Source organism: Hippocampus comes, unplaced genomic scaffold, assembly GCF_001891065.2.
Source record: "Hippocampus comes isolate QL1 unplaced genomic scaffold, H_comes_QL1_v1.1 scaffold412, whole genome shotgun sequence".
Lineage (NCBI taxonomy): Eukaryota > Metazoa > Chordata > Actinopteri > Syngnathiformes > Syngnathidae > Hippocampus > Hippocampus comes.
This window is the reverse complement of record NW_017805343.1, coordinates 256881-267890: the sequence shown is the minus strand read 5'-3', so window position 1 is coordinate 267890 and position 11010 is coordinate 256881. Positions and strand designations below refer to the sequence as shown.

General features: G+C 41.5%; 1 protein-coding gene across 2 annotated transcripts; it reads left to right on the top strand.

Annotated features, from left to right (window-relative positions):
• The first annotated feature begins 4501 nt into the window (after positions 1-4501).
• On the top strand, positions 4502-9878 carry LOC109516983 (uncharacterized). 2 transcript variants are annotated; one of them, XR_002168460.1, is made up of 8 exons: positions 4502-4685; positions 6371-6515; positions 6581-6694; positions 7330-7474; positions 7539-7687; positions 7774-7913; positions 8817-9312; positions 9606-9878. XR_002168460.1 is itself a non-coding variant. In XM_019871833.1 (7 exons), exons 1-7 carry the CDS (start codon positions 4586-4588, stop codon positions 8969-8971), a joined length of 948 nt encoding a protein of 315 aa, XP_019727392.1. In that variant the 5' UTR covers positions 4502-4585; the 3' UTR covers positions 8972-9560. The 2 variants fall into 2 exon arrangements, 1 of the variants encoding a protein (XP_019727392.1); XM_019871833.1 differs by lacking the exon at positions 9606-9878 and having other exon boundaries at positions 8817-9560.
• The last annotated feature ends 1132 nt before the right edge of the window (positions 9879-11010 follow it).

Here is an 11010-nt window from a genome sequence, read left to right as displayed (position 1 = left end):
TTCAATGAAACTACAAAAATTGAAAATAATACCTCAAAACTGAAAAGCAAGCGAGGATATCACAAAATAAATTCCATAGCCCCCTCCCACAGAATTTATAATGTGATTTCATCATTTGTGAATACACAACACAGGAATAAATAACTACGAATGATATCTTGTGTTATTTTGACTTCAACATGGCGCCGCGAGAGTGGCTGCCTTTCCAGCAGCTCCTATTTATTTTGTTCTTCTACTTCTTCCTCTCATAACTTTGCTGCTGTGAAATGGGAATTTCTCCATTGTGAGCCTATTAAAGGTTTTCTTATCTGATCGTAATGTTGGAGCGACGGAAAAGGAAATGCCAATGCGTTATTCGGAGGCAGTCATGAACGCCTCTCGAGTTGACCGGAAGAAAAGAAGGAAAGGAGACGGACAAAGATACACCTGTGTTTGTTGAAAAAATGAGAGCTGTGGTTGTGGTTTTATTATTTTTTTAAACGCAGACTTTATAAATGGTTTTCACAGTCTCAGCAAGTACAGGGACTGTACGTCTTTGTCTCCGTGCTTTCTTCCCTTTCACTCGAGAGGCGTTCATGGCCGCCTACGAAAACCGTAAATTAATTCTTCAATCAAACCACGAAGAAAATTAAGTGAGGAAATCACAAAATAAATTCTGTACGGGGATATAGAATATATTTTGTGATTTCCTCACTTGATTTTCTGTTTAGATGCATTATTTTCAATTTTCATAGTTTCATTTAAGTACAGCAATAGTTAATTTACATTTTTCAGAGGTGGTCATGACGCCTCTCAAGTTGAACGGACGCCTCTCGAGTTGAATGGAAGGAGCATACCACCATCTAGTGGAGGCATTGTAGATTGCGTCTTTTAACACGCAGCGTCTAATGTATGAAAAAAAATTTACAAAATAGCCATTCATTGAAGGTGCGCTTCATAATCCAGTGCGTCTTTTCGTGCGGAAAATACGGTATGTAAACTAAAGTGCAATCACATTCGTAAATGAATGGCTTCTGGTTTTTGAAATGTAAATTACATCATAACTTCTCCTCAGCTGCCGGTTAACCTGGCCGATCTTCGACCCACTTTGCTCCAGATTGTCGCTACGTTTCTCCATTTTCTGTTATGTCTTATTATTTTCTTCTCTTTTCTTTCTTACTGCTATTTTTTTTTTCTTCGTGCTATCGCTATTTTTATTTTTATTCTTCATGACAGGGGTTCACTTTGGCCTGGGCAGTCAAGTTCAGTGTTTGCTTCAATGATATCTGGCGCCATATAGCGTCGTGAATGGGTATAATGTCTCGACCCCGAATATAAGACGACCCCCACTTTTTCAGCCTTATTTCAATGCAAAAAACACAGTCTTATATTCGGGCCAATACGGTATTAATAAGCATGGGTTGTTTGTTTTGTTTCTTATAGTCTTTCATCAATTCTCCTATTCCACTGGGAATAGAATTTATTAGAGTGAAATTCTTTACATTTAATAGAGAATGCTTATTCCATGAAAAATTAACTAAGTTGACCGTGACAGTTTTAAACAAGTCCTCATGGAAATAATGTTTGTATCAATCCAATTTTGTAAACAAAGTGATTTGTTCCTTTTGAGAATACATTCATTGTACCTAATAATATACTTATTGTTAAGGTTCCGGACCAAGTCGGAACTGAAGCAGATGCCAAAAATGCAGACCAAAAACATATTTTATGACAAAACAGGTCCTGAGACCAACAAAGTACAACATAAGTCGCTGGGAGCAACCCAGGTTAAAATAACACGACTAACGAAAAGAACAAAAAGAGCAAAAGGCAAGAGAAATAATAATCACTTGTCCTAACATGACAAGGCAAGCAAATCAATAAGTAAAACGTAAACGCACTGAGGATAGCAATATCAAAAACTAACTGAAGATAACAAGAATAGCAAACCGGAAACATAAAAGGTCAAAGACAAAAAAAAAAAAAAAAAAATCGTCAGGGACTGCGAGGATGAACCCTCCACTGCCCCTGCTGGAGACAAAACAAAACAGAACCATGACACGTGGGGAAAATGACATGAGTGATACGTTTCCCACGCTAACAAAGATTGTTGATAAAATGTTGAAATTTTAACCGGTATTTTCGATATATTATTATAGTATGAAAGTAAAAACTGAAGACCTCCTAAATTCTTGAATATGTTATGTGGGATAATGTCGCACATTGATCCAGGACTTTTTTTATACTGTCATGATCCTGTTCTTGTATGTCTCCAGCAGGTGGCAGATTAGAGTGATCCCTTCAGTGTGCACACCGATTTTCACGAGCCATGTATTTAATAAGGACTGACAAACTGCCTGCAGTTAGTTGGATTGTTTTGACCTTGTTTGTTTTTGCTTAACGTGTGAATTGGATTCTTTACATTTCGTTGTTTTTCTCAGTTAAACCATTTGCTTGCCTTTTGCAAGCGCTTTTTGTTAATGTTTGTTAAGTGGTCATTTCTCCATTGTGAGACAAATAAAGGTTTTCTTATTTTATATTATCAAGGAACATAGTTGGGTATACTCGAAAACTCTGGAAATCCTTTAGGCTTTAGTCAGAAGGACTCTTCCCAAAATTGATAAGTCTCTTTGAAGCCATAAATTTAATATTGCTTAAATTTTTAGTAGTTTGAGAGCAGTTAAATCGTTGGCGCGCCTTAATATTGTTACAGATATAAACACCAAGACATTAAACACACTTGATATATAACGAAAGTATTTCTACCGCAATTAAAAACAAAATAAGGTGATATTGCACAACGTTGACGGACGGACCTCAGAATCGGAAATCTATTGGTAGTGTTTGGATATCGCATGGCACAACTATCAATAATAATTTAATAATAATTTGGAAAACATTGTGATAGTTGATATAGAATTCTGACCAAAACCAAAACATTTTCAATAAAAAAAATAATGTTCCATCATATCAAAAAACTTTGTTGGGAAAAAAAACCCTATAAGGCAGTCATTATCAATGTAATCAGAGTAATCAAGTAAATCAAGCACGAATCTTAAATTTGAGCTAATCTGTCGGTTTGACATAAATTCAGGTTGGGTTTCACTTATGATCTCGTCCAAACCTTTTTTTTAAACCTTTTATCAGATACCAATGAGAGAATTTAATAATCTGTGTTTTACTCTTTCATGCGCCAATAATGCTAATCTGTAACCTGATAACCTGATAAGATCTCCACTGAAGTAACCGATCTACAAGGGGTTATCTAATTTGAAAACCAAACTTCGCCACCTTCCCTCATCCGAAAAAAAGTATAAAAAATATTTGCTTTGAATTTGTTAAAAAGAACAGCTACCCCAATTCACAGGCATTTTGGGACGCATTCTTCAGCCCCATGCCATCACTTCTGGCACATGTGGTTTCCAATTTTTTCAAAGACCACTCTATGGCTGGGTCTTTTGGTGCCTTCAAAGGCTCCTCCTCATGAGGTTTCCATGGACCGCACAAACAATGGCGAATTTGGCCAATCCTAATGTGAATTTGGACACCATGTGAGGTTGAGGCGCTCTGGAAGTGATGTCATGCGAACAAAAATGTGGCCTTGGGTGGACCCAGACTCACTCAGCCAGCGACATGGCACCTCCAAGAGGATTCTAGGTGCCACGATGAACATTACTGTCCTCCGTTATTATCACAGCGCTTGCATTAGATTGCATAAAATAGTGTAGGTGTGCTGGACCTCTTTTTGTGGCCAGATCGTGTCAATTCACAAATGAATGAAACAATTAAAAATAAAAAATAAATGTGCTTGTGTAAATGGTAATTGGGCCGCCCGGGGGTGGTCGAGTGGTTAGCGCATCAACCTCACAGTGCATTGACCTCACAGTGCAGAGGTACCGGGTTCAATTCCAGCTCTGGCCTTCCTGTGTGGAGCACATTCTCCCCAGGCCTGCGTGAGCTTTCTCCGGGTACTCTGGTTTCCTCCCACATTCTAAAAACCTGCATGTCAGGCTTATTGAACACTCTAAAAAATTGTCCCTCGGTGTGAGTGTGAGCGCGGTTAGTTGTTCGTCTCTGTGTGCCCTGCGATTGGCTGGCAACTGGTTGAGGGTGTCCCGAAGACAGTCTAGATGGGCTCCAGCACATCCCGCGACTCTTGTGAGGATAAAGCGGATCAGGAAATGGATGGATGGATGGATGTTTTACAGTCCAGTAAAAATTTACAAACAGAAATGCATAGTTTCACATCACACGCGCCGACCACGTTCCAGTGACACAATGCTCCACTATGCAATTAAAGGTGTTTGCACAACAGGGGACAGATGCTACCAAACAAGTGTGCAGGGACGTTGTTAGCTAACATAAATAATTATGATGTAGGGTATGCCAAATAGGGAGTCTCCCAACCGTGCTGATGTAACGCTCACGTGTATTTGTGCTGGAGGGCAATTCAAAGTCGTGCTCATGACATAAAACCTGTCTAGTCCACGTGCCATCTCGTCTTGCAGTTCACGCTGTTTGCCTTAGCCTCAACAGCAAAGCAAAAGGCTTAGTGGATTTGACCTTACTGACCGCGTTGGTTTTTCAATTGGGTTAGTTCATCACAATGACAAGCCACAGCATTAGCCTTCTTATTGCCATGGTGTTATCGCTGGGCATTTTCATCGTCACGCTGGTGTTTAGTTTTCTGGCAGCACGAGGACAATGTAAGTAAAGTGCCATTTTACGTGTCTGTTTTTTGCCATTTGCAGTAATGATATTGCATGTTAACTAGGAGACATTTAGCACCCTGGGAAAAATCAAGAAAACACTCTTAAAACTGCGACTCAGTGTGTTTTCAACTCTGAAATAACAACACTGGCCAGATGTCACAATTTTGCTTTCGCCCACTCACAGTTAATGTAAAGGACTTCAAAAGCTTGAGGATGAATGAAGAAAACACGTATTTACATTCGCTATACAAACATTTTTACAACTGTTAAAGTAACTTCTAAACTGTCATGTTTTAAAGTCCCATCTAAAAATAATCTAAATGAATTTTGACCACAGTGCATACTTGAGGGGAAAAACACCCCAACAAAATTAAACATGTTTAACAAACTTCGGGTGTATAGTTTGTCACATTTCAAACAACAAAATAAGTAGAATAAGTCTCTCTGGGTGAGGAACATTTTGCAAGGCAAATACATTTTAGGTCACAATATTTGATGTTCAAGTTCATTTCAAGAAATTTCATCCGTGCTGGATGTTACACATAGTACATTTGACAATAACGTTTTTCCAATCCAATAAAATCCAATTTATTTTGAATGATATTGTGTACTGTCCATTTTGATTCATATTTATGCGAAAAAAAAAAGTTTGACTTTCGTCGTTGAATAAGTGTTTAACCTCTTCAGCCCGTGACCTGCGGTTTGAACATTTAGTTTGGGCGCCTTGCATAAGGTTGAGTTTGACATCCCTGTAAAACTCATTTTGGCAACAACATTTGTGTCATGTTTTTCATTCATCCATCCATTATCTGAACCGCTTTATGCCCATGAATGTCGGGGGTGCGACGGAGCCTATCCCAGCTGTCATCAGGCAGTAGGCGGGGGACAACCTGAACTGGATACTAGCCAATCGTAGGGCACACATCGACAAACATGTCGTGTTCACAATCACACTTATTCTAATCACAACGTTTTAAGAGTATTCCATTAACCTAGCATGCATGTTTTTGGAATGTGGAAGGAACCGGAGTACCCGGAGAAAACCCACACAGGCACAGGGAGGAGATGCAAACTAGACATCCTAAGGTCGGAGCCAGGAATCGAACCCTAGACCTCTGTCTATCAGGCCGAAATGCTAACCAGTCGACACTGCTGCTCATGTTGAATTATACTCACAGATAACTGTCATGGCTAGATGTCCCGATGTGCTATCAAAACAGCGTATGTAAGCAGGACGACTTCACTGGCTGAAGAAAACTCATGAAATATTCATTCATTCATTCATTCATTCATTCATTTTCTGAGGGTCGTGGGGGTTGCTGGAGCCTATCCCAGCTGTCTTGGGGCAGTAGGCGGGGGACACCCTGAAGTGGTTGCCAGCCAATCGCAGGGCATACAGAGACAAACAAACATCCGTGCTCACACTCACACCTAGGGACAATTTGAAGTGTTCATTCAGCCTGCCGTGCATGTTTTTGGAATGTGGGAGGAAACCGGAGTACCCGGAGAAAACCCATGCAGGCACATAGAGAACATTCAAACCCCACACAGGAAGGCGGGAGCCGGAATCGAACCCTGCACCTTTGCACTGTGAGGTCGACGCGCTAAACAATCGACCACCGTGCTGTCCGTATGAAATATAACATCCCTAAACGCCTAAAACTTGTCACCCCTTCTAGATCCCTTTTTGGAGACCACTGGCAATATTTCGGACGCATTTGCCACCCAGATAACACCATCTGGATGGACCTTCATCATTTGGACCTTTATTTATATCTTTCTTGCTCTTGTGATGGTCTATGCCTTTGCAGGCCTCTGCAGAAGGTAACCCCCCCCCCCCCAATAATACTTGCTATCGTTCATGAATAACAGCTTTTTTTTTCCACCAGAAATGCACTCGGCCTGATGTACTGCTACCCACCGGTTCTGTCACATGGCTTCTACCTGACTTGGTGCTTGAATTTTGGCTTCAATATCGGATGGTTGTTTGTGTGGGACAGAAGGTAAGAAACGTGCATGAAACTGCTTTGAATGTAATCGCAGATGCATTCAGCCACACACAACCATGGAGTGAGCACATCTCAGAGTTGTTCGGTTGTGGGGGGCTGACATAGAAGATATGTTTGGGCCATCCATCCATCCATCCATGCATCCATGCATCCATCCATCCATGCATCCATCCATCCATTATCTGATCCGCTTTTTTCACAAGGGTCACGGGGTGTGCTGGAGCCTATCTCAGCTGCCTTTGGCCAGTGGGCAGGGTACACCCTGAACCGGTTGCCAGCCAATCGCAGGGCACACAGAGATGAACAACCATACACGCTCACACTCACACCTAGGGACAATTTGGAGTGTTCAATCAGCCTGCCATACATGTTTTTGGAATGTGGGAGGAACCCACGCAGGCACGGGAGAACAGGCCAGAACTGAAATCAAACCCTGTACCTCTGCACTGTGAGGTCGACACGCGAACCACTGGACCACCACCGACCACCTAGTTTAAGTAAATTTTTTGTCAAATGCATTTTTTTATGATTATATTTTGTTCACGAAAATGTTTCTCTTCAATTTTAGTTGTCGTTATTTCATGAGATTACATCAACCATAATAACGTTGGACTGCACCCTTTTCACAGGCTGGTGTCTGTCGCTCTGGCCTTCCTCATTGTGGTGACTTTGACCAACTTCGTCATGATATTCTTCTCATGCTATGGCCTTCACACTTACGGCGCCTGGCTCCATAAATTCCATAGGGTTGACCTTTGGCTCGTGCGTGTGTTGGTGAGTATCTAAACATGTCAGCGGGTGAATACTGGCGACTTATCTCCAGCATTTCATGTCGTAGGTTCAAAACGGTATAGCCATGTACGCAACGTGGACCACCATCGCGAGCCTCCTCAACCTGGCCATTGTGCTCAACACGTATGCAAGCCTGTCCCTAACATCTGCCGCCACGATCTCACTCGCCATTTTGGTCGTGGTGGTGTTAGTATGGTAAGTAAAATGGCATCATCCAACAGACTGTCTCCTGTGATTGTTTTCCTGATTACTTTGTTCCCCACACCAAACCCCGATGGCAGGTTTGTCCTGGAAAATTTCTTTTTGGATAAACACGTGCGCTACATCCTGATCATCTACCCCGTCGTCATCTGGGCACTGACTGGATCCTACACCAAAAACTATGATGCCGAATCGCCCAGTCAAACTGGAATATTTGCTGGTGAGGAAGTTCTCTTTCTTTCCTTTTTTTGCATCGTGAAATAACAGATCAATATACAAAACTCTGGCGACAATCAGTTTAAAGATGACATATCAAACGTCGCAAATGTTGTTGGTCCCTGTGACCTCTTACATACAGTATCCAAAACCAGTGTCCCTCCTGCCACAATGCCACTGAGTCACCCTTAAATGCACCCCGGTGTTGTTCATTCAAGCCCTCCACCAAGTGGTCAAAAATAATATTGAATCTACAATAAATAAGAAGACAGCCTTTTACTGCCTCCTCCACGTGGGATATGCCACAAACACATCAGAGTTAATTGGCCAAAAGCAGTGATCTTGTATCATTGTTTTATTGGGGGGTGGTCGACTGGTTAGCACGTCGGCCTTACCGTGCAGAGATGCAGGGTTTGATTCCCGCTCCGGCCTTCCTGTGTGGAGTTTGCATGTTCTTCTCGTGCCTGTGTGGGTTTTCTCCGGGTACTCCGGTTTCCTCCCACCTTCCAAAAACATGCATGGCAGGCTGATTGAACACTCTAAATTGCCCCTAGGTGTGAGTGTGAGCGCGGATGGTTGTTCGTCTACGTGTGCCGTTCAAATTGGCTGGCAATCAGTTCAGGATGTCGCCCGTCTACTGCCCGAAGACGGCTGGGAGTGGCTCCAGTGCCCCCCTACCCTTGTGAGGATAAGGCGAATTGGAAAATGGATGGATGGATGGAACCTCATTTGAGGACCAATGCAAACAATAAAAAGGCACATCGTATGTCGTACATTTGTACAACACAGATACAACAGCACATTTCGTCACGGTGCTCTTCTTTTTGTTTGTAAAATTCATTGGAATTGTTTTGGCTGTGGTGTAGACTAACCCTGGTAGTTAACACAAACACTCTTTTTTCCGCAGTGGTTGTGCTGGCAACGGCCTGCGTTCTGTTTGCCACCCGTATCATTCTGGTTGTGTGGCGTCACATCAAGAGTCCGATCTACAGGCAAAATAGTGTAGAGCTCAGATTGCCCGTGGACATAATCAACAGTCAAAGAAATATATTGCTCAAGTAAGGGCGCTCACTGCACTGCTTTTGTGTGACACTATGTGTGAGTTTTGCTTGGGAAATGTGGTTTTTGCAAGTTTGGAAAATGTTTTGATGTCAGTGATTTTTTTCTTTTTTGTATGACCATCCATAATGAATGCACTTTTTCTTATACGATGTGTTACATGTTTGTTAGTACTATACGACAAATTGTGACAACTTGTGACAACTTTCATAATATCTGCAGGGTGGGCCAAAAGTATGGATACATACTTTAAATTCACTTTTTTAGGCTACCATGAATAATGAAAACTAGTCAAGAACAAATTAAGTAGCTTCTAGGATTGGGCAGGTACCGTAGGACAAAAGGTAGTTTTAAGGCTGGTCGCAATAAATGAAAGTAAGGTAAGAAGGAAGGAGAGGGAAAGATCTATAATAGAAAATAAGTTAGAGGGGGACAAGTAAGAATGAAAGGAAGGAAGAACAGCAGGTCTCAGTAGCATACTGACAGATGAAAGACGGATAAATAAAACAGCTCTGATGGAAGGAAGAAGGGAATGAAGGGCGGGAGGCAAAAAGTAGTTTCAAGCGAAGGCAGGAAATAATGACGAAAAAAGTATGAGGGGAGGACAAAAGAAAGGAAGGACAGATGGATACTGTAGTTGGAAGTAAGGCAGCCAGGAAGGAACATATATATTCAGAATGTTCCAGCATACATTTTGCTCGTAGCGAATGCAACTTGGAGCATTTAAATTGCACTTTATTCTTCATGTTTACTGAATGCATGTCGCATTATGATTGAGTGCATTTTAATTTAGGAGATACTATATGTCAAATGTGTTTTTGTTTCTGCAGTTCAGTTGAATTCTTATAAAAGTGATGATTACAAAAAAAATCAGATTTCAAGAGGTGAGTCTATTTGCATGGTAATTGTCACGTCACGGTTTTTCACCAATCCATTTTTAAGGGTGTGTTTAGTGACGATCTTTTAAAGTGAACAGCATTCAAAGTATGTGATATGAGGAGCAAACATCTGGTAGGAATACTTTGTACGTTTTGTCTTCAAGTACATTTTCGAGCAAGGATACCATGGAGTAGACGAAAGTTTCCTGTTCCATTTGTGACAGATTTCAGCAAACTGCAGGCGCCCCTATTGCTTCACCCAGAAAGCTTCAACCAAAATGTTAAGAGCCATTTGACCCCCCCCCCCCAACAAATACTGTACATCTGGAGCCGAAAAAAAATAAAAGCCTTGTATAAGACTTATAATTAAAGCAACACACGTTGTATGTACCTATTTTAGCTATATTAGCCAACTATCAAAATGACTAAATTGGCTTCAAATACACAATGAGCCTTCATGATTTTAAATGTGTTTTTTCCTGCAGTGCATCCTGTAGAGCAGGGGTGACCAACCTTTTTTGACTGAAGATCTACTTTTCGATCAAACAACCTCCCGCAATCAACCCGTTACAGAACACGCACGCATACACACGCACTTACACACGCATGCCATAGTGAGCAAGAGCCACAACGGTCCCTAAGATGAATGAAACTGAAAAATAAAGTAGACGCAAGAGTTTCTGAAAATCACTGCCTACTTTTGTCGTGAAGACATGGGACGCACTGTTGCGGCATGTTATCTATCGTAGCTTTCATGTACCGTTTTCAAATGCTTCTCCACAATGCCCTCCACATTCCCATATTTTGTCAGCACCATTGGTGAATTGTCCATGAAACGACTTTTTTTTTTTTCCGACAGCCACCTACCTGCCTGGCATCCCGCCCTGATAATAGAAATGTGTGTCGCAGGCTACGATGCATTTCTTCGTTGACAGAAATGTTGAAATTTTATAATTATTCTACACATTTTTACAGCATTGGAAAACGTTAAGAATGTTTGTGTCATGTTTGTCCTCATACGGAAACTATATTAAAACAAAAAATAAATTTCCCTCCCCCATCTTTTTCCATTTTCAAGCCACTGGGGCACATACAGCTCTAGAGCCGCCTGTTGCCAACCCCGACCCACAGCATACATGCCCATCATTTAAACATAATTACCTT

What these genes read in the sequence shown, in the direction of transcription:
- LOC109516983 (XM_019871833.1), top strand. Translation starts at nt 4,586, where the DNA reads ATGACAAGCCACAGCATTAGCCTTCTTATTGCCATGGTGTTATCGCTG. An exon ending in TTTGCAGGCCTCTGCAGAAG is followed by an intron (nt 6,516 to 6,580) that starts GTAACCCCCCCC and finishes TTTTTCCACCAG; the next exon opens with AAATGCACTCGGCCTGATGT. An exon ending in GTCGTGGTGGTGTTAGTATG is followed by an intron (nt 7,688 to 7,773) that starts GTAAGTAAAATG and finishes CCCCGATGGCAG; the next exon opens with GTTTGTCCTGGAAAATTTCT.